The sequence below is a fragment of the Oncorhynchus tshawytscha genome, linkage group LG29 (genome assembly GCF_018296145.1).
Source record: "Oncorhynchus tshawytscha isolate Ot180627B linkage group LG29, Otsh_v2.0, whole genome shotgun sequence".
Classification (NCBI taxonomy): Eukaryota; Metazoa; Chordata; class Actinopteri; order Salmoniformes; family Salmonidae; genus Oncorhynchus; species Oncorhynchus tshawytscha.
The window spans coordinates 24,842,073-24,868,846 of NC_056457.1; the positions used below are offsets into that span (position 1 = coordinate 24,842,073).

General features: G+C 45.8%; 2 protein-coding genes across 12 annotated transcripts; both read left to right on the plus strand.

The window, feature by feature from the left end:
- Positions 1-1,576: 1,576 nt before the first annotated feature.
- On the plus strand, positions 1,577-18,893 carry LOC112247538 (myoneurin-like). 11 transcript variants are annotated; one of them, XM_042308901.1, is made up of 17 exons: positions 1,578-1,994; positions 2,581-2,654; positions 2,888-3,194; positions 4,302-4,356; positions 4,453-4,490; positions 4,615-4,687; positions 5,883-6,041; positions 6,131-6,248; positions 8,538-8,588; positions 8,751-8,828; positions 8,957-9,013; positions 9,197-9,256; positions 9,374-9,426; positions 9,548-9,653; positions 10,011-10,109; positions 12,376-12,421; positions 13,469-13,605. In XM_042308901.1, exons 2-17 carry the CDS (start codon positions 2,622-2,624, stop codon positions 13,471-13,473), a joined length of 1,338 nt encoding a protein of 445 aa, XP_042164835.1. In that variant the 5' UTR covers positions 1,578-1,994; positions 2,581-2,621; the 3' UTR covers positions 13,474-13,605. The 11 variants fall into 11 exon arrangements, with proteins under 11 accessions (XP_024272106.1, XP_024272107.1, XP_024272108.1 ...); XM_042308900.1 differs by having other exon boundaries at positions 1,580-1,994; positions 13,465-13,630; XM_024416338.2 differs by lacking the exon at positions 13,469-13,605 and having other exon boundaries at positions 1,577-1,994; positions 9,200-9,256; positions 10,011-11,157; positions 12,376-12,422.
- Positions 18,717-25,557, plus strand: LOC121841298 (myoneurin-like; the record flags this gene model as incomplete). Its single annotated transcript, XM_042308452.1, has 4 exons — positions 18,717-18,939; positions 19,029-19,112; positions 23,305-23,406; positions 24,840-25,557. Coding segments are annotated over 4 exons (699 nt in total), but the record flags the coding sequence as incomplete, so codon positions are not given.
- Between the last annotated feature and the right edge of the window lie 1,217 nt (positions 25,558-26,774).

Sequence of the window (26,774 nt, forward strand, 5' to 3'; positions counted from 1 at the left end):
TTCCAATTACAGCAGTCCATTCCAAGCAGTGGAGGCTGCTGAGGGGAGGACGGCTTATAATAATGGCAGGAATGGGGCAAATGGATGTATTTGATACGATTCTACCAATTCCGCTCCAGCCATTACCATGTGTGTAACGCCTGCTCCCACTCTTCCCCCCTGGTGCTCGAGGGCGCCAGGCTGCCCTGCATCGCGCTGTTCCTGTCTCGTTGCATGTCCGTTCCAAATTAAATGTCATCTCCCTGTTCCTGCTTCTCTTCTGCAGCATCGTTCTTTACAATGTGCCCGCCCTCCCCAATTAAGGTGCCACCAATCCCCTGTGACTCATATTCCGTTAGGAATTCCCATAACAGTCTTAATAATCTGCGCAGGAGTAGACAAGATAGAAACTACTGTAGTCTGTACACAGAACCCAGTATAGATCACCTGGGAAACCTAGACACAGAGATAGGTGAGGTAGGGGCTAGGGCTAAAAGCTAGGGTTGGGGGCGAAGGGGCAGAGGGTTCATGGTTTATTTGGGTCTAGGGGTGGTTGGGACTGGGTCCACATCTCACCTTTGAAGAAGCTGACAACCAACATGGCTGGTTGGGAGGTGTTTTTGCTTTGGCCACGCCCTCAATATAGTTTGCCACCCATTGGCCCAGTGGGGAGAGGGGGAGGAGCCTAAATATAACAACAATACAATTATAATAATGGATTTATTTTATATAGCGCCTTTCAATACAAGAAGAATCTCAAAGTTGTTTTCAAAATAAAAACAAAACATAACAGGAAAATTGCTGATGCACAACCACATTTTTAAATAGCACCTTGTGTATTCTACTATTATAACGCTTAACATTAAGTTGAGAGAAAGAGACTACTGGTAGCTAACCCCTTCTGTATGTGGTTGAGACCACTGGTTGAGACCAATAATATATATATATATACACGCTAAATGACTAACAGAAGGCTCTGTATTGAAGACACCGAGCCTCCATATTGGGACTCCCCCACCAGTGTAAAAAGTATTTCTGAAGCTACGGAAATGCATTTATTAATGTCTACAATCATTTTTGCCACATGTATTATATTACAGACACCTTCATACATACTTTTAAATGATATTATGTGAGCTAAAATATAACCCCCCCAAAAAATAAATATAAACATTTGTTGATGTCTAAAATTACTGTCTCCATTACAACAACAAAAATACTTAAATACATTTTTAATTTTGTCCTTGAAATATTTAATTGAAATACTGTAGAATTCCATTAATTTCTGTGGAGGACTGCTCCTTCTGGGAAGTGCCAAAATGCCCAACAGGTGGTTGGGTGGCTTCTCAATACAATATAAAGCCACAGATAGAACATTGAAACAGATATTTCACTGGAAGTATAAATGTGAAGCATCCGGTTGGCGTTGCCACTAGTAGTGAGAGGAAGCCCACTGGCGAACAGTGGGAGAAGATGGAACGAGATGGATTTTGGCCATACATACTGCACATTTTCTCATCGATTAAACATTTGATCTCAATACAGTTTTCTGCTCCCAAAACTAGAATATGTTATGAACGGAGTGGACTAAGTTTTGTAGACTGTACCCTTTGCTAAAAAAATCGCGCTGTTCAGGAGTGCAAATGCGAATTGAGTTGTAAAACACGCGCACTTCACAGAGTAGACGTTTTTTAACGGAAATATTTTCATGTATACTAGAACGCGCCAATAGGATCTCGCTAGCGCGTGCTTGGCTCTATCCGCCTCCTTACTTGTTCTACCCACTATGACTAATTTGTTCCCATTGGAAACGTCAAACTGTCGTATGTCTTGGTTTAGTTGTAAAAATCGTTGACCTAGCGTCAGCCATCCCAATTGACTTCCTAAAACAGAAAACATAGGGGTCAGTCAAGTGAGTGCATTGATAATGAAACCGATCACTGATTGGCTGAAGTTATAGTTGCTCGCGCGCACTGCTTTGACGAGGGAGACCGAGGTTATAGGAGAGTAGTTGGGTAGGTAAATGAAACTGCAATAATTAGCTAGCTAGATAGGTAAAACAAATAAATGTGTCAACAAATAATTTAATCTGCCAATAATGTATTACGTCACTGTTGTTAGCTAGCTACTTGATTGAAAAATATAAATTAGCTAGCTATTACAGTAGCTAGTCAGTTTGCGATCCCGCTTTAGCTAAAGTTAGCTTGGTCGCTAACTAAGAAAGATAAGCAACAACATTGCTATAATAGGAGCTGAAAACTGATCACATTTTCCTGATGAAAAGGACGGACAGTTAGCTATCTACAGTAACTACTTAACTTAGTTTTTTTTAAATGATTGCTATTTTTTAGCTTAGTCTTTGGAGGCGTGGTTGTTAGTGTGATGTCATGGGTGATGTTTATACTGTGACGTCATAAACGCCTACATGAACTGAACCTATTTATTTGGAATTGCTTTTCAAGCTCATGAATGATCTAGCTCTCCTAGTAGATAGCTACCGATATGTCTTTACTTCACAACTTGTCATTTGTAACAGCACACTGTTTGAACTGATTTGATTTGAAAAAAATAAATCGTCTGAAATAGTCTGAATCTCTCAAGGGGGACAGAGATTTCTAGCGGCATTGGGGCTTTGAGGGAGAATGCTGCGCAGGACCGTCTCCTTCCCCATTGAGGTAATATCTAGTTATAGCTAGAATTCGTTCATATTGTGTCAACACAAAAATAAAAAATAGTGTATTGCTTTGGCAACATTGGGTTATTTCAGTTTCATGTCAATAAAGCTCACCTGAATACTGTACTAGTAGTCTGCCATTTATCTTAACAGCCATTTATTTGTTAGCACGTTCAGAGATGTGTGTGTAGATGTAAAGCCTTTCAAGATGAAGTTGTTGTGGTTCTAATGTAGGCGGGGCGGCTGCAGCAGCTGGGTCTATTGGACTGTGCCTCCCACGGTGTGACATCATGCTCGGTGCTCGACCTCCCGTCTCTCCACCGAGGTCACCGGGGTTCACGACAACGGGAGGATGAGTGGCAGGGCCGGTACCAGGGGCCTTCCAAGGCTGGCCAATGGGAGGATGAGCGGCAGGGCCGGTCCCAGGGGCCTGCCGAGGCTGGCCAATGGGAGGATGAGCGGCAGGGCCGGTACCGTGGTCCTGCCGAGGCTGGCCAATGGGAGGATGACGGTGGGTTAGTGGTCACACCCTCTTCTAATGGTGAGTACCGACTCGTAGGACAATATACAATTTTGTCCAATTTGGATTATTTACCTTCTCAGCTCAGCTCAGAGAGTGGGAAGTGGGGTGGAACTGGGGTCTCAGCTCAGAGAGTGGGAAGTGGGGTGAAACTGGGGTCTCAGCTCAGAGAGTGGGAAGTGGGGTGGAACTGGGCTCTCGTTTGTGAGAGTGGGAAGTGGGGTGGAACTGGATTCTCAGCTCAGAGAGTGGGAAGTGGCGTGGAACTGGGGTCTCAGCTCAGAGAGTGGGAAGTGGGGTGGAACTAGGGTCTCAGCTCAGAGAGTGGGAAGTGGGGTGGAACTGGGCTCTCGGTTGTGAGAGTGGGAAGTGGGGTGGAACTGGACTCTCAGTTGTGAGAGTGGGATGTGGGGTGGAACTGGGGTCTCGGTTGTGAGAGTGGGAAGTGGGGTGGAACTGGGTCTCGGTTGTGAGAGTGAGAAGTGGGGTGGAACTGGAATCTCAGCTCAGTGAGTGGGAAGTGGGGTGGAACTGGGCTCTCGTTTGTGAGAGTGGGAAGTGGGGTGGAACTGGATTCTCAGCTCAGAGAGTGGGAAGTGGCGTGGAACTGGGGTCTCAGCTCAGAGAGTGGGAAGTGGGGTGGAACTGGGGTCTCAGCTCAGAGAGTGGGAAGTGGGGTGGAACTGGGCTCTCGGTTGTGAGAGTGGGAAGTGGGGTGGAACTGGACTCTCAGTTGTGAGAGTGGGAAGTGGGGTGGAACTGGGTCTCGGTTGTGAGAGTGAGAAGTGGGGTGGAACTGGAATCTCAGCTCAGAGAGTGGGAAGTGGGGTGGAACTGGGGTCTCAGCTCAGAGAGTGGGAAGTGGGGTGGAACTGGGGTCTCAGCTCAGAGAGTGGGAAGTGAGGTGGAACTGGGGTCTCAGCTCAGAGAGTGGGAAATGGGGTGGAACTGGGGTCTCAGCTCAGAGAATGGGAAGTGGGGTGGAACTGGGATCTCAGCTCAGAGAGTGGGAAGTGAGGTGGAACTGGGCTCTTGAGGTGTCAACCATGCAGTAGTAGTCAGATTCATTGACAGATCAGGGATGTATGTGTAACACATGGTCCCTCCTCTTTTCTGTCCCCTGTCTAGGTAGCACCAGGGGACCCAGATGGAGGGATTTGTATACCAGCTCAGACCAGCTAAGGTGAACATACACACACACAGTAATAGCCATAGCCTTCATCTATCTGCTCAAATCTGTGTGTCCACACATTTCGCTGCTCTGTGTGTGTGTGTTTAGGTCAGACTCAGTGGAAGATGATAGCTATGATTATGAAGGTGAGTTTTTCATTGGTTATTGGCTGCTCTTTACGACCAATTAAAAGGTGTGTGTGTTGGGGTGTGGGGGGTGTGTGGAGGGGGGGGTGTGGGTGTCTGTTTTGATGTTTTGTGCGTGTTTCAGAGGGGAAGCAGAATGATGAGTCGGTCAGGCTGTACGTGTCAGAGGAAGAGAGGATCCTCAACTCTGCAGACCTGTAAGGGCCTTACACCCAGACGACTCCTAGCGAATCAAATTGTATTTGTCACATGTGCTGAATACAACAGGTGTAGAGTTTTCTGTGAAATCTTACTCACGAGCCCTTTCCCAACAATGCATAGTTAAAAAGAAAGAAGAATTTGCTACGAGGTTGTAAAGGTGAGGTAATATGTACATGTAGGTAGGGGTAAACATGACTAGGCAATCAGGATATATAATAATCAAAATAAACTTTATTTTTCACATGTGCCGAATACAACAAGTGTAGACCTTACCGTTAAATGCTTACTTACAAGCCCTTAATCAACAGTGCAGCTCAAGAAGAGTTCCAGATTTTTTAAACCAAATTAAAGTAAAAAAGTATAAAATTAACACAATAAAATAACAATAACGAGGCTATATACAGGAGGCACCGGTACCGAGTCAGTGTGCGGGGGTACAGGTTTGTTTAGGTAATTTGTATATGTAGGTAGGAGTGAAGTGACTGCATAGATAAAAAAAATAAAAAAAGCTGAGATGAGTAGCAGCAGCATGTGAAAGTCTGTCTGTGACTTCAATATGTGTACGTGTGAGAGTGTATGTAGGTGTGTGTTGGAGTGTCAGTGTAGAATGGGTATAGTCCAATCAGTGTGCATAGAGACAGTGCAAATGGGGGGGTCAATGCAAATAGTCCGGGAAGCAATTTGATTAGCTGTTCAGCAGTCTTATGGCTTGGGGAAAGAAGCTGTTAAGGATCCTTTTGGTCCCAGACTTGGCGCTCCGGTACCGCTTGCCGTGCGGTAGCAGATAGAACAGTCTATGACTTGGGTGGTTAAAGTCTTTCACTATTGTTAGGGCCTTCCTCTGACACCGCCTGGTATAGAGGTCCTGGCAGGGAGCTTGGCCCCAGGGATGTACTGGTCTGTACGCAATACCCTCTGTAGCGCTTTGCGGTCAGATGCCAAGCAGTTGCAATACCAAGAGGTGATGCAGCCAGTCAATATGCTTTCAATGGTGCAGCTGTAGAACCTTTTGAGGATCTGAGGGCTCACTGCAAATTTTTTCAGCCTCCTGAGGGCGAAGAGGCTTTGTCGTGCCCTCTTCACAACTGTGTTGGTGTGTTTAGACCATGATAGGTCCTTCGTGATCTGGACATCAAGGCTGTTGTGATAGCAGTTTGCGTACTTACCACTTTCTAACTTGTGTGTTTGTAGGAGTTCAGAGGAGAGGCGTGATGTTCTAGCAGAGTTGGTGTATTCCCGAAGCAGACTGAAGCAATTGAACTCAGAGCTGCAGAGAACAGTAGAGGTAGCCGATGACAACAACACACTGCTACGCACCGAGAACACTGCCCTGCGCAACCAAGTCAAAGGGTAACCATATTAGCAACCACACACACTGCCCTGCACAACCAAGTCAAATGTAACCATCAGTTCTGTTCATCATTATTTGTGTTTGTCAGGATGAAGCAGTCGATCCATGATGCAGAGCAGCTGATGGACGAGCTGGAGGAGATCCGGAGCCTATTGGTTGAGAAAGACGATGCTACGGGCAATCTGGAGGCCTACATCAAACAACTGGTGGTTAACCAGGAAGTGGTGTACAGCAATAGTAAACAAGAAACCATCAGTGGAGGCTGCTGAGTGGAGGACGGCTCATAATAATGTCTGAAACGGAGCAAATGGAATGGCATCAAACACATGGAAACCATGGAAACCATATGTTTGATGTATTTGATACCATTCCACTGATTCCGCTCCAGCCATTACTACGAGCCCATCCTTCCCAATTAAGGTCCCACCAACCTCCTGTGGAAACTATATATATATATATATATGTTAAAGGGGCGGCAGGTAACCTAGTGGTTAGAGCGTTGGGCCAGTAACTGAAAGGTTGCTGGATCAAATCGCCGAGCTGACAAGGTAAATCTGTCATTCTGCCCCTAAGCAAGGCAGTTAACCCATTGTTCCCCGGGCACGGAAGATGTGGATTTCGATTAAGGCAGCCCACCTCACCTCTGATTGAGGGGTTGGGTTAAATGCGGAAGACACATTTCACAACTGACTAGGTCCCTATATATACAGTTGAAGTCGGAAGTTTACATACAACTTAGCCAAATACATTTAAACTGAGTTTTTCACAATTCCTGACATTTAATCTGAGTAAAAATTCATTGTCTTAGGTCACCGAGGATCACTTTATTTTAAGAATGTGAAATGTCAGAATAATAGTAGAGAGAATGATTTATTTCAGCTTTTATTTATTTTGTCACATTCCCAGTGGGTCAGAAGTTTACATACACAATTAGTATTTGGTAACATTGCCTTTAAATAGTTTAACTTGGCTCAAATGTTTTGGGTAGCCTTCCACAAGCTTCCCACAATAAGTTGGGTGAATTTTATCCCATTCCTCCTGACAGAGCAGGTGTAACTGAGTCAGGTTTGTAGGCCTCCTTGCTCGCACACGCTTTTTCAGTTCTGCCCACACATTTTCTATAGGATTGAGGTCAGGGCTTTGTGATGGCCACTCCAATACCTTGACTTTGTTGTCCTTAAGCCATTTTGTCACAACTTTGGAAGTATTCTTGAGGTCATTGTCCATTTGGAAGACCCATTTGCAACCAAGCTTTAACTTCCTGACTGATGTCTTGAGATGTTGCTTCAATATACCCACATCATTTTCCTGCCTCATGATGCCATCTATTTTGTGAAGTGCACCAGTCCCTCCTGCAGCAAAGCAGCCCCACAACATGATGCTGCCACCCCCGTGCTTCATGGTACCATGTTCTGAAGGTGTTCATGGCTTGCAAGCCTCCCCCTTTTTCCTCCAAACATAACGATGGTCATTATGGCCAAACAGTTCTATGTTTGTTTCATCAGACCAGAGGACATTTCTCCAAAAAGTACGATCTTTGTCCCCATGTGCAGTTGCAAACCGTAGTCTAGCTTTTTAATGGCGGTTTTGGAGCAGTGGCTTCTTCCTTGCTGAGCGGCCTTTCAGGTTATGTCGATATAGAACAAATTTTTACTGTGGATATAGATATTTTTGTACCGGTTTCCACCAGCATCTTCACAAGGTCCTTTGCTGTTGTTCTGGGATTGATTTGTACTTTTCGACACCAAAGTACGTTCATCTCTAGGAGACAGAACGCGTCTCCTTCCTGAGCGGTATGACGGCTGCATGGTCCCTTGGTGTTTATACTTGAGTCCTATTTTTTGTACAGATAAACGTGGTACCTTTAGGCGTTTGGAAATTGCTCCCAAGGATGAACCAGACTTGTGGAAGTCTACAATACTTTTTATGAGGTCTTGGCTGATTTCTTTTCATTTTCCCACAATGTCAAGCAAAGAGGCACTGAGTTTGAAGGTTGGCCTTGAAATACATCCGCAGGTACACCTCCAATTGACTCAAATGATGTCAATTAGCCTATCAGATGCTTCTAAAGCCATGACATCATTTTCTGGATTTTTCCAAACTGTTTAAAGGCACAGTCAACTTAGTGTATGTAAACTTCTGACCCACTGGAATTGTGATACAGTAAGTGAAATAATCAGTCTGTAAACAATTGTTGGAAAAATTACTTGTGTCATGCACAAAGTAGATGTCCTAACCGACTTGTCAAAACTCTAGTTTGTTAGCAAGAAATTTGTGAAGTGGTTGAAAAACGAGTTTTAATGACTCCAACCTAAGTGTATGTAAACTTCCGACTTCAACTGTATATATATGACAAATAAACCACCCAAGTGAACACATCTGATTTGACCAATCACCTCACCAACTGAGCTAATTGGTAAATGTGAAGTAACTTGGGAAGAAAGTATTGATAAAATGGTGAGAAATACAACGGTTTTCATCCCTCGTTCCGGCAGGAGAAAGAGAAGGAGATTTTGGAGGACCAGATCGAAACCATCGGCAGTGAGGTATGATGACCTAACTCTTGACCTTTGACCCTGTTAGAACAGACAAATTGAACGTTTCACTGGCCAGCCAATATGGAGGCATAATACACATTGTTGTCAAAACATAACAGAACTTTTCTATTCTATTCTCTCTCATTCTGTCGGTCTGTTTCTCACCCTTAGATGTCCCGTATTATACCAGACAGAGCCACTGACAAGAAGAAGATCGTTAACCTCAGCCAGGCTCTACAAGCCTTACAGGTAACTCTCACACACACACACACTCGGGTATCCTACCACCAGATCAGAGGGGGGTTATTTTGGTCCTGGGAGGCCGCAGGATTTTTCCCAGCCCTACTAGTAACTAGTAACGTGTGTGTGAGAAACAGCTTCGACTCGAGGAGAGCAGACTCGCTTTGGATCACAGGGATGAGGTCCTACGTAAGGTAGGCGCAACCTACGTATTGAAGATGATGTTTACATTTGAAATATGCCCTAAATACCCAATAAATGTACACGTTTTTCTTTAGGCATGCCACATGGATTGCCAGTTTAAATGTGGTCTGTTGCAGTCTATTAGCTGGCTGGCCTTTGCTCAACATAACTTTGTGTGCACGTGTTTCCTTCAGAAGGACTTTGTAGTTGAGCAGCTGGGGCAGTCCCTTACAGAGTACTCCTCCATTGCACAGGTACATCACACACACACACACAGACATTTTACATATGCCTGATACAGACCTCACACACACACATATTTAACTGATATACACTTGGGGCTTTATGTGTGTGTGTTTCTCTGTTCTCAGGATCTGAAGGAGAAGATGAAGGATCTGCAGAGCCAACTGGCAGAGGCCCTAATGTAACTACACACACATACATACACACACAATCGTATCATCCCTCACACCCTCTCTAATTTTGTCACGTTTGTAATCGCTCATACCCTCTCTCTCTTTCCTCATGTCTTTCTCTGTCTGTAGTAATGGAGGAGAGGGGGGTTACATGGCGTTAGATGGAACTCTGTCTGCAGCCACTCAGCGCTCCATCTCTCTAGCAGAGGAACTGGGTCTACTGCCATGCATGATGGTGGGTCACATACACACACACACACACACATGACTGATCATGGCTGAGTGTTTGTCTCCGCTGTGTGGTGATCAAGTAGTACTACAGGACAATGTGAGTTTAGGGTTAGGTAGGGCTTAGCTGGGAGAGTGTTTTCGCGCCAGTGAATGAGGACAGGCTGACCGTAATGGCTGGAATGGAATTTATGGAACAGATTAAAACATGTGGTTTCCACATGTTTGATGTGTTTGATACCGTTCCATGAATTCCTTTCCAGTTTTACAATGAGCCCGTCCTACAGCTTTGCACACATACACACACACACACCCTTGGGGAGAGACGCTGTTGCTAAATGCGTGTGTTCACTTCCTACCCCAGGAGGACTCCTCTGATGAGGTGCAGAGGGAGGAGAAGATAGAGGAGGAGCAGAGAGTGGAGGAGAGGGTAGAAAGACAGGCGGATGAGAAGAAAGAGGAGGTGGTTAAGCAGGAGAAACAGATGCTAGAGGAGAAGAGTGGTGTGTGGTCAGATATGGTGAGAGGTGTCCGAGCAGCAGGAGGTTTCACCCTGGGTTTCCTGGTTCCTCTGGGTGTCCTGGTCTCCATGGTCCCCGGCTGCTACGACCACTGTACAGGACTCGGCTTCACCAACACTTTCTGGTCTACAGCCAGATACCTCATACAGCCATACTGCAATGTGCACCACATAGGCCTCCCCCCGCTGTAATACACACCAGAGGGAGCTGGTGGTGGGAGCTATAGGAGGCTTATTGTAATGGCTGGAATGGAATTATTATCTACTTATCAACCTATACGCATATCTACCTACATAACTACCAACATTCACACACACACACTTAAACATGAATATGCACACACACAATAATACAACTCAAACCCTGATAATCAACCCTTCCAGGCTGCTATGCTGCTGTCAACTAGGTGAAAGGTGAAATAAAACGAAATAAACTGGAATACGGCATCATACATGGACAAATTGTTGTATTTTAAATAGAAAAGGTAGAGAAGATTTTACAATGTGTATTTATTTATTTGTTATGCACATTTTAAATTGACATTTTAAAGGTTGGACTCAATGTTGTTAATGTTTAGTTATTTTTTGTCTAATTTCTGTATAGTGTTCTGTACAGTACAGAAATTCACTGCCACGTCATGGTCTACTCTGTCATTTAATTATTTTATTCGTAACATTCTTGTTTTCCCTGGTTTGAATTTCAAATATTATTTACATTTAAATAAAGAGACTTGTACAGTAAGGTCGAAGATTTTTGATAACTAACCCAAGATAGACTAGAGCCTGTCGTTTCCAATGGGAATAAATTAATCATAGTGGGTAGAACAAGCAAGGAGGCGGATAGAGCTAAGCACGAGCTAGTGAGATCCTATTGGCGTGTTCTGGCATCTATTTGCATATGACCTTTAAGGGAACGCCTACTTTGAAGTGCAAGCGTACAATAACTCAAATTGCCCTTGCACTCCGAAACAAAGCAATTTTTTAAACTTTGGTAAAGTATACAAAAGGCAGTTCAATCTGTTACAGATTGTTGTTTTAGAAACAGAAAACTGTATGGAGATCAAATGTTTCATTGATGAGAAAATTTGAAGAATGTTGGCTAAAATCTCATCTCGCTCCATCTCCCACTGGGCTTCTTCTCATCACCATCTTTGGTAGTGAGTGGAAACGCAATCCGGATGCTTAATATTTATACATCTGGTGAAATATTTGGATCATTGTTCGTTTAAAATTACAATTATGCTTCAAAATTCAAAAAAAAAGACGCCATTTAATATGGTGCTGCAGCTAGCGACTGGAATGAGCTGTAATCAAGTTTTATCTCAATCTCTTCATTCAAAGGCTCAATCATGGACATTTACTGACAGCCGTGGCTGCTTTGTGTGATGTATTGTTGTCTCTACCTTATTTCCCTTTGTGCTGTTTGTGCCCAATAACGTTTATACCATGTTTTGTACTGCTACCATGCTATGCTGTTGCTTTAGGTCTCTTTTGTCGTGATGTGTGTTTTGTCCTATATTTATTTTTAATCCCAGCCCCCCGTCCCCACAGGGGGCCTTTTGGTAGGCCGTCACTGTAAATATATATATTAAATTAGTTAAATAAAGGTTAAATAAATAATATACTATTGCTCTCTAGTTCCAAACTTCGCGAGATTAGTCGTGCCTTGACGTCATCATAAAATGGCTACTCAATCAAAGGGATTATAAGGTATTGTCATTTTACACACGTTTCTTTGCTTAATTTCTACATTTAATAAGTTTCAATGTTGTACGTATCCGTGTGATTACGCAACCGAATGCCCGGTTATTTTAAAACTTCCCCACGTAGTTTACCGCGTACTCGTCGCATTTCGAAATAAGAGCCCGTTGTTATTAACGTTAGCGCGCTCATCCTCGATAACCAAGTGGGCCTAACCTTGCTAAACTTCACATTAAGTAAATGGTTTCAAGCTCCCTAAACGTTTATCTGCCCAGTATACAATAATAGTTATTGAATCAATGTCATTGATATAATCATGGTAAAATAAAATGTAGCTGATTTGCGCAGATTCCTGTGGGTGCAGTAAGCCATTGTAAGGTTTCGTGATGAACTTTTATTTTCATAGCGTTAACGTTACTCTGGGATCTACTGTGTTGCTACAGAGTACAATGATATGAGTGTTTCCGTAATGTGGATTAATTTCAATCACTTAATTTTATCCCAACAGAACAACACCTGGTATTTTCAACCAAACAATAACGCTATTATAAAGGGTGAGTATGTGTATTTATGTAAATGTAGCTATAATACTGCTGGGGGAGAGACAAGTAAAGAACCAACAAGAACAAAGGCAATAGCTAGATGAATAGATAAAACAAATATTTTGGTAGAGAAAAGATGGACATGTACAAATGTTTTAAATATTCTTGATGAATGCTTGCCACCTTATAGGACACATCACTGCACTCTACTCCTCTGTAAACTGGTCATCTCTGTATACCAGGCACAAGAACCAGTGGTTGATGCTTATTTATAAAACCCTCTTAAGCCCCCCCCCCCTATCTGAGATATCTACTTCAGCCCTCATCCTCCACATACAATGCCCGTTCTGCCAGTCACATTCTGTTAAAGGTCCCCAAAGCACACACATCCCTGGGTCACTCGTCTATTCAGTTCACTGCAGTTAGCGACTGGAACGAGCTGCAACAAACACTCAAACTGGACAGTTTTATCTCAATCTCTTCATTCAAAGACTCAATCATGGACACTCCTACTGACAGTTGTGGCTGCTTGGTGTGATGTATTGTTGTCTCTACCTTCTTGCCCTTTGTGCTGTTGTCTGTGCCCAATAATGTTTGTACCATGTTTTGTGCTGCTACCATGTTGTGTTGCTGCTTTGCTATGTTGTTGCTTTAGGTCTCTCTTTATGTAGTGTTGTGTTGTCTCTTGTTTTGATGTGTATTTTGTCCTATATTTTCATTGTATTTATTTTTAATCCCTGGTCCCTGTCCCCGCAGGAGGCATTTTGGTAGGCTGTATTTTAAATAAGAATTTGTTCTTAACTGACTTGCCTAGTTAAATAAAACATTTTAAAATGAAGTGAAACCGTAACATGGGACAAGGTTGTAAAAAGACTGGTAGTAATATATTCAATTAGCATAAAAGAGAAATGCTTTAAATACTGTCAGAGGTTGGCCCTGTCCTAGCCTGCACTGTCAGTGAAAAATTACACACAACCTCCTATGCCATGAAGTTTTATTAGTATAGGTAAAGCACTAATAGTTAAACAACGCCATTGAAATGAATTATCCTCCAGGCAGTTTGACCCTGGCGTGAAGCAGTGATGTCACAGCAGGCCCACAGCGAGCACCTGTTGGAGCAGCTGCGTTGGCAGCGGGAAAGCAACGTTCTGTGTGACATCACGGTCGTTGTGGGCGACACACTGTTCCGAGCGCACCGTAATGTCCTGGCGGCATTCAGCGGGTTCTTCTCGGCACTGCCTGACAGAGGTCACCGGGTCACGACCCTTAACCCTGAGTTTGTCAGTGAGCAGGCCCTGGACACCCTGCTGAAATACATCTATACTGGAGAACTACACACTGACAGGTCAGTACATAACTACACTGGTGTGTACAAGGCTAATTTAGCAATAGGTGTGGAAACACTATTCACCAGATCAAAAGGTGTGTAAGCTCCCCTATTCACCAATTCCCCTGAATAATATGACTACACCACAATTTTAGTATCACAATAACTATGTATAATACATTGTTGTTCATCTGTTATTGCTCTCGTTTATCTGTGGTTGACCATAAGTGAGGAGTCTGAGGCTGTGCTGAGAGCAGCAGTGTTCCTGGGGATGAGGGAGGCGGAGCGTCTCCTGAAAGACAAAACAGACAGCCAACAGAAGACTATGATAGAGTCAGCCCCACACACCCCCTCCGCTCCCTCACCCTCCTCCCCTCTCTTACCCCCCAGCCCAGAAGTAATCAAACCTCTGTCCTGCCTTTCTGGAGTGGGCTCTGTAGAGAAGGATGAGGAGAGGGAAGGAATGAGGGGGGAGGAGGAAGAGAGGGAAGATCCAGAGTACACCCCTCCCTCCCCAAGCCCCCCAACATCCCCCCGGAGAGGAGCCAGGAAGAGGAAGGGAAGAAAGCCCAAGGCCACACCTAGAAACCAGATCTCACCTGAAAACCAAACCTTGCCAAGTAACCAAACATCAGCTAGCCATGACGACATCCCAGATGATGCAAAAGTCACCCAGCCCCAGAGGGGGAGAGGCAGGGGGAGAGGCAGGGGAAGGGGAAGGGATCTGTTGTTAGAAGCATCAGACCCTCAGATCATCGAGGAGAACCAGACAGACCTCAGCCCATCGTCACTGAAACTTGTCAAGAGGATGAGTAGTGGAGAGAGGAGAGGAAAGAGAGGGAGGGGCAGAGGAAGAGGGAAACTGAAGGAGAACAGATCGAGCGATGGAGAGGTGAATGAGCGAAATTATGATAAGGGGAAGGCTGGGTTGAAGAACCAACAGGTGAAAGTGAAAGCGAAGCCGGTGTGTGCGGAGTGTAACAATGAGTTCTCTGAGATCAGTAGTCTGAGGAGACACATGAGGATCCATAAAGGAGTGAAACCGTTCCAGTGTCTCTTCTGTTCCCGAGCCTTCACACAGGGAAACCAGCTCAAGATTCACCTCCGCATACACACAGGTGAGATACACATACACACAGGTGAGACACACAAATACACACAGGTGGGACCCTAACTGTCTCTCTGCCTTTCTAGGAGAGAAGCCTTTTGCATGTTCTCAGTGTGACAAGGGTTTTACCCAGAAGTGTCAGTTGGTGGCTCACTGTAGAATGTACCATGGAGAAGAGAAGCCTTACACCTGTGAACAATGTGGGCTGCAGTTCACTACCTCATCTAACTACAAGATCCACAGCAGGTAGGAGGACTGTGTGGAAAGATGGCCTGTTTGTGTTTATCTTTTTTCTTTTTTTACCTTTTATTTAACCAGGTAGGCCAGTTGAGAACAAGTTGTCATTTACAACTGCGACTTGGCCAAGATAAAGTAAAGCAGTCCGACACAAACACAGAGTTACACATTGGATAAACAAACGTACAGTCAATAACACAATATAAAAATCTATATACAGTGTGTGCAAATGTAGTAAGATTAGGGAGGTAAGGCAATAAATAGGCCATTGTGGTGAAATAATTATAATTTAGCATTAACAGTGGAGTGATGGATGTGCAGAAGATGATGTGCAAATAGAGATACTGGGGTGCAAAGGAGAAAGAAATAAAGAACAATATGGGGAGGAGGTAGTTGGGGTGGCTATTTACAGATGGGCTGTGTACAGGTGCAATGATTGGTAAGCTGCTCTGACAGCTGATGCTTAAAGTTAGTGAGGGAGATATAAGTCTCCAGCTTCAGTGTTTTTTGCAATTCATTCCAGTCATTGGCAGCAGAGAACTGGAAGGAAAGGCGGCCAAAGGAGGAGTATGCTTTGGGGATGAACAGTGAAATATACCTGCTCGAGCGCGTGCTACAGGTGGGTGTTGCTATGGTGACCAGTGAGCTGAGATAAGGCGGAGCTTTACCTAGCACAGACTTTTATAGATGACCTGGAGCCAGTGGGTTTGGCGACGAATATGATGCGAGGGCCAGCTAACGAGAGCATATAGGTCACAGTGGTGGGTAGTATATGGGGCTTTGGTGACAAAACAGATGGCACTGTGATAGACTACATCCAATTTACTGAGTAGAGTGTTGAAGGCTATTTTTTTAAATGACATCACCGAAGTCAATGATCGGTAGGATAGTCAGTTTTACGAGGGTATGTTTAGCAGCATAAGTTAAGGATGCTTTGTTGCGAAATAGGAAGCCGATTCTAGATTCAATTTTGTATTGGAGATGCTTAATGTGAGTCTGGAAGGAGAGTTTACAGTCTAACCAGACACCTAGGTATTTGTAGTTGTCCACATAGTCTAAGTCAGAACCGTCCAGAGTAGTGATGCTAGTCGGGCGGGCGGGTGCGGGCAGTGATCGGTTGAAGAGCATGCATTTAGTTTTACTAGCATTTAAGAGCAGTTGGAAGCCACGGAAGGAGTGTTGTATGGCATTGAAGCTCATCAGGAGGTTTGCTAACACAGTGTCCAAAGAAGGACCAGAAGTATACAGAATGTAGAAGTCAACCTATTGTGATTTTTCAACGCCGAAACTGATTATTGGAGGACCAAAAAAAGCTGATACCGATTAATCGGTATTTGTAATAATGACAATTACAACATTATGGCAGCCCAAACTGCTGCATATACCCTGACTCTGCTTGCACAGAACGCAAGAGAAGTGACATAATTTCCTTAGTTAATATTGACTGCTAACATGAATTTCTTCTAACTAAATATACAGGTTTTTAAAAAATATACTTGTGTATTGATTTTTAAGAAAGGCATTGATGTTTATGGTTCGGTACATTGGTGCAACGACAGTGCTTTTTTGGCAAATGCTCTTGTAAAATCATCACCCGTTCGGCGAAGTGATTCAATGATAAATTAACAGGCACCGCATTGATTATATGCAACGCAGGACAAGCTAGATAAACTAGTAATATCATCAACCATGTGTAGTTAACTAGTGATTATGTTAAGATTGATTGATTGTTTTTTTATAAGATAAGTTTAATGCTAGCTAGCAACTTACCCTGGCTCCTTGCTGCACTCGCGTAACAGATGGTCAGCCTGCCACGCAGTCTCCTTGGGGAGTGCAATGTAATCGGCGTCCAAAAATGTTGATTACCGATTTGTTATGAAAACTTGAAATCACTCCTAATTAATCGGCCGACCTCCAACAGAATGGCGTCGTCTGCGTAGAAGCGGATCAGAGAATCACCAGCGGCAAGAGCGACATCATTGATGTATACAGAGAAAAGAGTCGGCCCGAGAATTGAACCCTGTGGCACCCCCATAGAGACTGCCAGAGGTCCGGACAACAGGCCCTCCGATTTGACACACTGAACTCTATCTGAGAAGTAGTTGATGAACCAGACGAGGCAGTCATTTGAGAAACCAAGGCTGTTGAGTCTGCTGATAAGAATGCAGTGATTGACAGAGTCGAAAGCCTTGGCCAGGTCTTTGAATACAGCTGCACAGTATTGTCTTGGCGGTTATGATATCATTTAGGACCTTGAGCGTGGCTGAGGTGCACCCATGACTAGCTCAGAAACCTGATTGCATAGCGGAGAATTGGGATTCGAAATGGTCTGCGATCTGTTTGTCAACTTGGCTTTCGAAGACTTTAGAAAGGCAGGGTAGGATAGATATAGGTCTGTAACAGTCTGGGTCTGGAGTCTCCCCCTTTTAAGAGGGGGATGACCGCGGCAGCTTTCCAATCTTTAGGGATTCCAGACGATACGAACGAGAGGTTGAACAGGCTAGTAATAGGGGTTGCAACAATTGTGGCGGATAATTTTAGAGAGGGTCCAGATTGTCTAGCCCAGCTGATTTGTAGGGGTCCAGATTTTGAAGCTCTTTCAGAACATCAGCAATCTGGATTTGGGTGAAGGAGAAGTGGGGGAGGCTTGGGCAAGTTGCTGTGGGGGGTGCAGAGCTGTTGGCCTGGGTAGGGGTAGCCAGGTGGAAAGCATGGCCAGCCGTAGAAAAATGCCAATTGAAAATTCTCGATTATCGTAGATTTATCGGTGGTGACAGTCTTTCCTAGCCTCAGTGCAGTGGGCAGCTGGATGGGGGTGCTCTTATTTGCTATGGACTTTAGTGTCCCAGAACTTTTGGGAGTTTGTGCTACAGGATGCAAATTTCTGTTTGAAAAAGCTAGCCTTTGCTTTCCTAACTGCCTGTGTATATTGGTTCCTAACTTCCCTGAAAAGTTGCATATCGTGGGGGCTATTCGATGCTAATGCAGTACGCCACAGGATGTTTTTGTGCTGGTCAAGGGCAGTCAAGTCTGGAGTGAACCAAGGGCTTTATCTGTTCTTAGTTCAACATTTTTCATGCTTATTGAAGATGGTGAGGAAAGCACTTTTTAAAGAATAACCAGGCATCCTCTACTGACAGAATGAGATCAATATCCTTCCAGGATACCCGGGCCAGGTCGATTGGAAAGGCCTGCTCGCTGAAGTATTTTAGGGAGCGTTTGACAATGATGAGGGGTGGTCGTTTGACCGCAGACCCATTACGGACGCAGGCAGTGATCGCTGAGATCCTGGTTGAAGACAGCAGAGGTGTATTTAGAGGGCAGGTTGGTCAGGATGATATCTATGTCCGTGTTTACAAATTTAGGGTTGTACCTGGTAGGTTCCTTGATAATTTGTGTGAGATTGAGGGCATCTAGCTTAGATTGTAGGACGGCATAATATGTTCAGCATATTCCAGTTTAGGTCACCTAACAGTATAAACTCTGAAGATAAATGGGGGGCAATTAATTCACACATGGTGTCCAGGGTACAGCTGGGGGCTGAGGGGGGTCTATAACAAGCAGCAACACTGAGAGACTTATCTAACTGTGTGTGTGTGTATAAAGGAAGCACAGTGGAGAGAAGCCGAATGTGAGTTCATCTATCTAACTGTGTGTGTGTGTGTGTGTGTCCATATAGGAAGCACAGTGGAGAGAAGCCGTATGTGTGTGAACGGTGTGGGAAGGGTTTTGCCCAGGCCAGCACTCTGACCTATCACATTAGGGTCCACACAGGAGAGAAACCTTACCAATGTGACACCTGTGGGGTGGCCTTCTCCGTCTCTTCTTCTCTCATCACACACAAACGCAAACACACAGGTAACCCACTGAGGCAAGGAGAGTGTAAGTGTGTGAGCGAGCAGGGGTCCCTGTCTTCTCTGACCTGTGGTTGTCTGTGTGTTTTCCAGGTGAAGCGCCACACGAATGTCTGGTGTGTCAGAGGGCCTTCATTACCAAACGAGAACTCAACAAACACTCTCGCATCCACACCGGTGAGTCTACGTAACGCGCACGCGTGAGAACCGACAACGTTGACTTCATCCAAGGGAAAAGATCAAATCAAAGTTTTTGGTCACGTGCACTGGATACAGGGTGTAAATGGCACAGTGAAATGCTTAGTTACAAGCTCTCCTCAACCGTGCAATACACATTTATAAGACAAATACAAGTTATAAAAAGTAGTAAAAGAAGAAAATAGTCATGTTTGCAATATATCACAGTAAGAGTATACAGTATAGACTATGGAATGTGCTAAAGTGGGGAGTGACATGGTTGAGCAGCTTAGGTAAATAAATAGTAACAGCAACGGAGTGAGGTGAGTGACAAGCACGAAACACGGGTTGGAGAGAGTGAGGAGGAAACACGGGTTGGAGAGAGAGTGAGGAGGAAACACGGGTTGGAGAGAGTGAGGAGGAAACACGGGTTGGAGAGAGAGTGAGGAGGAAACACGGGTTGGAGAGTGAGGAGGAAACACGGGTTGGAGAGTGAGGAGGAAACACGGGTTGGAGAGAGAGTGAGGAGGAAACACGGGTTGAGAGAGAGTGAGGAGGAAACACGGGTTGGAGAGAGAGTGAGGAGGAAACACGGGTTGGAGAGAGAGTGAGGAGGAAACACGGGTTGGAGAGAGAGTGAGGAGGAAACACGGGTTGGAGAGAGAGTGAGGAGGAAACACGGGTTGGAGAGAGAGTGAGGAGGAAACACGGGTTGGAGAGAGTGAGGAGGAAACACGGGTTGGAGAGAGAGTGAGGAGGAAACACGGGTTGGAGAGAGAGTTGAGGAGGAAACACGGGTTGGAGAGAGAGTGAGGAGGAAACACGGGTTGGAGAGAGAGTGAGGAGGAAACACGGGTTGGAGAGAGAGTGAGGAGGAAACACGGGTTGGAGAGAGAGTGAGGAGGAAACACGGGTTGGAGAGAGAGTGAGGAGGAAACACGGGTTGGAGAGAGAGGAGGAGGAAACACGGGTTGGAGAGAGAGTGAGGAGGAAACACGGGTTGGAGAGAGAGAGGAGGAAACACGGGTTGGAGAGAGAGTGAGGAGGAAACACGGGTTGGAGAGAGAGTGAGGAGGAAACACGGGTTGGAGAGAGTGAGGAGGAAACACGGGTTGGAGAGAGAGTGAGGAGGAAACACGGGTTGGAGAGAGAGGAGGAAACACGGGTTGGAGAGAGTGAGGAGGAAACACGGGTTGAGAGAGTGAGGAGGAAACACGGGTTGGAGAGAGAGTGAGGAGGAAACACGGGTTGGAGAGAGTGAGGAGGAAACACGGGTTGGAGAGAGAGTGAGGAGGAAACACGGGTTGGAGAGAGAGGAGGAGGAAACACGGGTTGGAGAGAGAGTGAGGAGGAAACACGGGTTGAGAGAGGAGGTTGGAGAGAGGAGGGAAACACGGGTTGGAGAGAGAGTGAGGAGGAAACACGGGTTGGAGAGAGAGGAGGAGGAAACACGGGTTGAGAGAGAGTGAGGAGGAAACACGGGTTGAGAGAGAGAGTGAGGAGGAAACACGGGTTGGAGAGAGAGTGAGGAGGAAACACGGGTTGGAGAGAGTGAGGAGGAAACACGGGTTGAGAGAGAGTGAGGAGGAAACACGGGTTGAGAGAGAGGAGGAAACACGGGTTGGAGAGAGAGTGAGGAGGAAACACGGGTTGGAGAGAGAGTGAGGAGGAAACACGGGTTGGAGAGAGAGTGAGGAGGAAACACGGGTTGGAGAGAGAGTGAGGAGGAAACACGGGTTGGAGAGAGAGTGAGGAGGAAACACGGGTTGGAGAGAGAGTGAGGAGGAGAGAGAGAGTGAGGAGGAAACACGGGTTGGAGAGAGAGTGAGGAGGAAACACGGGTTGGAGAGAGTGAGGAGGAAACACGGGTTGGAGAGAGAGTGAGGAGGAAACACGGGTTGGAGAGAGAGTGAGGAGGAAACACGGGTTGGAGAGAGTGAGGAGGAAACACGGGTTGGAGAGAGAGTGAGGAGGAAACACGGGTTGGAGAGAGAGGAGGAGGAAACACGGGTTGGAGAGAGAGTGAGGAGGAAACACGGGTTGGAGAGAGAGTGAGGAGGAAACAGGGGTTGAGAGAGAGTGAGGAGGAAACACGGGTTGGAGAGAGAGAGGAGGGGTTGGAGAGAGAGTGAGGGAAACACGGGTTGGAGAGAGAGTGAGGAGGAAACACGGGTTGGAGAGAGAGTGAGGAGGAAAACGGGTTGGAGAGAGAGTGAGGAGGAAACACGGGTTGGAGAGAGAGTGAGGGGAAACACGGGTTGGAGAGAGAGAGTGAGGAGGAAACACGGGTTGGAGAGAGAGAGTGAGGAGGAAACACGGGTTGGAGAGAGAGAGTGAGGAGAAACACGGGGAGAGAGAGAGTGAGGAGGGGGTTGAGAGAGATGAGGAGGAAACACGGGTTGGAGAGAGAGAGTGAGGAGGAAACACGGGTTGAGAGAGAGTGAGGAGGAAACACGGGTTGGAGAGAGAGAGTGAGGAGGAAACACGGGTTGGAGAGAGAGAGTGAGGAGGAAACACGGGTTGGAGAGAGAGAGGAGGAGGAAACACGGGTTGGAGAGAGAGAGTGAGGAGGAAACACGGGTTGAGAGAGAGTGAGGAGGAAACACGGGTTGAGAGAGAGAGAGAGGAAACACGGGTTGGAGAGAGAGAGAGGAGGAAACACGGGTTGGAGAGAGAGTGAGGAAACACGGGTTGAGAGAGAGAGTGAGGAGGAAACACGGGTTGGAGAGAGAGAGGAGGAGGAAACGCGGGTTGGAGAGAGAGGGGAGGAAACACGGGTTGGAGAGAGAGGGGGAGGAAACACGGGTTGGAGAGAGAGAGAGGGGGAGGAAACACGGGTTGGAGAGAGAGGGGGGAGGAAACACGGGTTGGAGAGAGAGGGGGAGGAGAGAGAGGGAAGAGGAGAGAGGGGTTGGAGAGAGAGGGAAGAGGAGAGAGGGGTCGGAGAGAGAGAGAGAAGAGGAGAGAGGGGTCGGAGAGAGAGAGAAGAGGAGAGAGGGGGAAGAGGAGAGAGGGTTGGAGAGAGGGGGAAGAGGAGAGAGGGGTTGGAGAGAGAGGGAAGAGGAGAGAGGGGTTGGAGAGATGGGGAAGAGGAGGAGAGAGGGGTTGGAGAGATGGGGAAGAGGAGAGAGGGGTTGGAGAGATGGGGAAGAGGAGAGAGAGGGGTTGGAGAGAGGGGTTGGAGAGAGAGTGAGGAGGAAACAGGTTGGAGAGAGAGGGAAGAGGAGAGAGAGAGGGGTTGGAGAGAGGGAAGAGGAGAGAGAGGGGTTGGAGAGAGAGGGGTTGGAGAGAGAGGGAAGAGGAGAGAGAGGGGTTGGAGAGAGGGAAGAGGGGAGAGGGGTTGGAGAGAGGGAAGAGGAGAGAGGGGTTGGAGAGAGAGTGAGGAGGAAACAGGTTGGAGAGAGAGGGAAGAGGAGAGAGAGGGGGGAAGAGGGAGAGAGGGGTTGGAGAGAGGGGGAAGAGGAGAGAGGTTGGAGAGAGAGGGAAGAGGAGAGAGGGGTTGGAGAGAGGAGGAGGAAACAGGTTGGAGAGAGAGGGAAGAGGAGAGAGGGGGAAGAGGAGAGAGAGAGGGGTTGGAGAGAGGGAAGAGGAGAGAGAGGGGTTGGAGAGAGGGAAGAGGAGAGAGGGAAGAGGAGAGAGGGGTTGGAGAGAGAGTGAGGAGGAAACAGGTTGGAGAGAGGGGTTGGAGAGAGGGGGAAGAGGAGAGAGGGAAGAGGAGAGAGAGGGAAGAGGAGAGGGGGAAGAGGAGAGAGAGGGGTTGGAGAGAGAGGGGTTGGAGAGGGGGAAGAGGAGAGAGGAAGAGAGAGGGAAGAGGGAAGAGGGAAGAGAGAGAGAGGGAAGAGGAGAGAGAGAGGGAAGAGAGAGAGAGAGGGAAGAGGAGAGAGAGGGAAGAGGAGAGAGAGGGAAGAGGAGAGAGAGGGAAGAGGGAGAGAGGGGGAAGAGGAGAGAGAGAGGGAAGAGGAGAGAGAGAGGGAAGAGGAGAGAGAGGGAAGAGGAGAGAGAGAGGGAAGAGGAGAGAGGGGTGTAGGTATTTAACAGGATGAAGGAGGAGGAGGGATAGCTTATTTGGAGATTATAGATATGGCCCTTTGCTTTTCATGACTATGTGACTTGACCAGGAAAGACTCCTGGCCCTAGTTGTAGAGAATGAGGGGATATGTGTGGTGTGTGTGTTTGCTGTATGTGTGTGTAGGTGGAGATCCAGCTGTTAAGCAGCGTGTGACATGTGAGCTGTGTGGAAACACCTACGCTGGCCTGAGCAGCCTGAAGAAACACCAAGAGAGACAACACTTAGGTGAGATTCTGTCTGTCTATACTTTTTACCATCTACACTGCCTTGTAAAATTATTCTTTATTTTATTGTGTTACAAAGTGGGATTAAAAAATAAATACATTGTCCAAAATCTACACAATACTTTTTTTTTTAAATCTAAAAATGTAATTGCTAAAATATAGTATTCGCTTCGTGACTGAAGGAGCTGAATACGTACATGTTAGAAGCACATTTGGCAGCGAGAGATATTGCCTCAAATGTGAAGAAATCCAAGGGTTCTGAATACTTTTGCAAGGCACTATACAGTGCATTCGGAAAGTATTCAGACCTTTTCCACATGTTGTTACGTTACAGCCTTATTCTAAATTGAAGGACAACCATCTCTGCTGAACTCCACCAATCAGGCCTTTATGGTAGTGGCCAGAAGGAAGCCACTCTTCAGTAAAAGTCACATGACAGCCCACTTTGAGTTTGCCAAAAGGCACCTGAAGGACTCTCAGACCATGAGAAACAAGATGCTCTGGTCTGATGAAACAAAGATTGAACTCTTTCGCCTGAATGCCAAGCGTCACGTCTGGAGGAAACATGGCACCATCCCTACGGCATGGCGGTGGCAGCATCATGCTGTGTGGATGATTTTCAGCGGCAGGGAATGGGAGACTAGTCAGGATCGAGGGAAAGAGAGAGATCCTTGATGAAAACCTGCTCCAGAGCGTTCAGGACCTCAGACTGGGGGCGACGGTTCACATTCCAACAGGAAAATGACCCTAAGCTCACAGCCAAGACAACACAGGAGTGGCTTTGGGACAAGTCTCTGAATGTCCTTGAGTGGCCCAGCCAGAGCCCGGACTTGAACCCGATTGATCATCTCTGGAGAGACCTGAAAATAGCTGTACAGCGACACTCCTCATCCAACCTGGCAGAGCTTGAGAGGATCTGCAGAGAAGAATGGGAGAAACTCCCCATAGACAGGTGTGCTAAGCTTGTAGCGTCAAACCCAAGAAGACTCAAGGCTGTACTCGCTGCAAAATGTCATTCAACAAAGTACTGAGTAAAGGGTGTGAATACTTATGTAAATGTAAAATTTCAGTTTTTTTAATGTACATTTTCAATAATACGTCATTATGGGGTGTTGTGTGTAGATTGATGAGGGGGGAGGGAGGGGGGGGGGTTTAACAAAAGGTGGAGGTGTCTGAATACTTTCCAAATGCACTGTATCTATGTTATAAAGGTTTTGTATCATTTCAGCTAGTAGTTTTGAAAGTAGTGCTCACGAGCCAAAACAGGCCCCTGAAAATGGTTTACTATTGTGTACGTCATCCATTTTGTATGATATGTTACGGATTCCAAAGCGTACAATATGTTACAAGTTTGTAAGTGCTTAAGCTCTCGTTCATTCTCTTTTTAATGTGTGTGTGTGTGTGTGTGTGTGTGTGTGTGTGTGTGTTCTCCAGTGGATGTTCCAGAAGGTGCTCTCCACCACAACATTCCTATTGATCACCAGGGAATGATCTCCCGCGATGCGCCCAGCCCTGTGCCTGTGGAACCAGACAACACAGACCCCGAGGAGCCAGACAACCTTGAGCCCGCGACACCTAACTTGAGCCCTAACCCTCTCTGTGTTCTAGTGGAGCAGCTGCATACATCTTCCCTCTCCTTCTCTTCCCCAGTCTCCACCGCCGAAAATATAGAGCAGATCATCATCATTAGAACATTGGACAACGACCTCTGCCCTGACCCCTAACCCAGACCCTAACGTTACTCTTTCAGGCCTGGAGTCAGCCCGCCGATTCAACTGGATCACATATGATTCAGCTGTAGTCAGATATAGAACTGTGTGAATAGTGGCGATGTTGATATGTCATGTAATTCTCTCCGATCTAAAAGTATTTGATTTTTCTGGTGTGTTTTTAATTGCTGTATATAGTTAAGTGAGATAGTCACTGAGGACGTACCCCACAGAAGAGCCAGGCTCACCGTATGCTGGCTTGCATTTCTCTGATGGTTCTCTGTTCATTGTTCTGGTTTTAAACCCACGTCTCAGTAACATGGGGCTTATGTATAAGCTAGAGGTTATGTTGATAGGATGGATATTAATGAAAAGTCTACTTTTTTTTCTCTTCAAATAAACAGCTTTATTTTTTATTCTGAGAAATAAATATCTGAAATCTCTGGGCTTTCTCATCCTTTCCACAACATTTCAGTATCTTTATAGATGCCATAGGAACGTAAACATTTTATTCTCATCCTAGGCCTGGTTTTGTTATATTCGCAGCTAGCCTAGTTTCTCTTCTATGGGTATTACAGAAGTTTGTTTACTAATCTGTCTGCCAAGAAAAATAACTACCAGCCAATGGAACATTTTAGAATTCCTGCGTGAGACGGAGGGGAAGACGGGGTAGGTTCGCAGCATCATGCACAGTTCATTTTCTACTTGTACTGGCGTTCACTTTTCCTTCACAAATGAGCTTAAACAACCCCAGCCTGTCTCTGCATTCCGTAGGGACATCACACTCTGTCCAGACCCCTCTGAGACAACGACTCCGTTACAGTTACAGATAGCTAGGTCATGTTTACTGTTGAGACAATACATAGCTTGCATTGGCTGCATTCTAACAAAAGTCTCAAGTGGGAACCTCTTCATCTGCTCTGAGAAGTGAGTGAATAGGATCGGTGAACGCATGGAAGCACAGGGATATCATGTTTTCACCTGTCTCGTTCTCTGATCATTGCAGGTAGAGGAAGTCGAGATATTGAGATGCACAAGTGTGTTTTTGATTGACAGGTCTGGACTTGAGGTACAACTGCAGCACGGACGAGGGGGCGAGACACCTCGCTGACCTCGAGGTACTGTTCACATATATTGGAGGTCGATGAGAACACAGGTGGGTGTGTATTAACCTGTGTGCTATTTGTGTCAGGAGAATGTGTGTCTGCGCTCTCTGGACCTGATGTGTGATGACATTCAGACAGAGATGAATACATCACCAAGAGTTTGACTGTATGTATTTATACATTAATTATAAACACTGGAGTAGCTAAAGTGCCTTCAGAAAGTATTCATACTCCTTGATTTATGCCACATTTTCTTGTGTTACAGCCTGAATTCAAAATGGATTAAATACATTCAAAAATGTCACCCATCTACTCACAATGCCCCAAAGTAAAAACATGTTTTTAGAAATGGTAAATTTATTGAAAATGAAATACAGAAATATCTGATTTTCATAAAGCATTCACACCCCTGAGTCAATACTTTGTAGAAGCTCCTTTGGCAGTGATTAAAGCTCTGAGTGTTTCTGGGTAAGTATCTAAGGGCTTTGCACACCTGGATCGTAACTGGAACAAAAAGAAACGCAACCATTTCTAAGATTTCACCGAGTTATAGT

Excerpts from the sequence above, each read along its gene's own strand:
- LOC112247538 (XM_024416337.2), top strand. The coding sequence starts at position 2,622 with ATGCTGCGCAGGACCGTCTCCTTCCCCATTGAG. Across the intron at positions 4,491-4,614 it reads TGATAGCTATGATTATGAAG|AGGGGAAGCAGAATGATGAG; the intron begins GTGAGTTTTTCA and ends TGCGTGTTTCAG. Across the intron at positions 9,654-10,010 it reads GTCTACTGCCATGCATGATG|GAGGACTCCTCTGATGAGGT; the intron begins GTGGGTCACATA and ends TTCCTACCCCAG.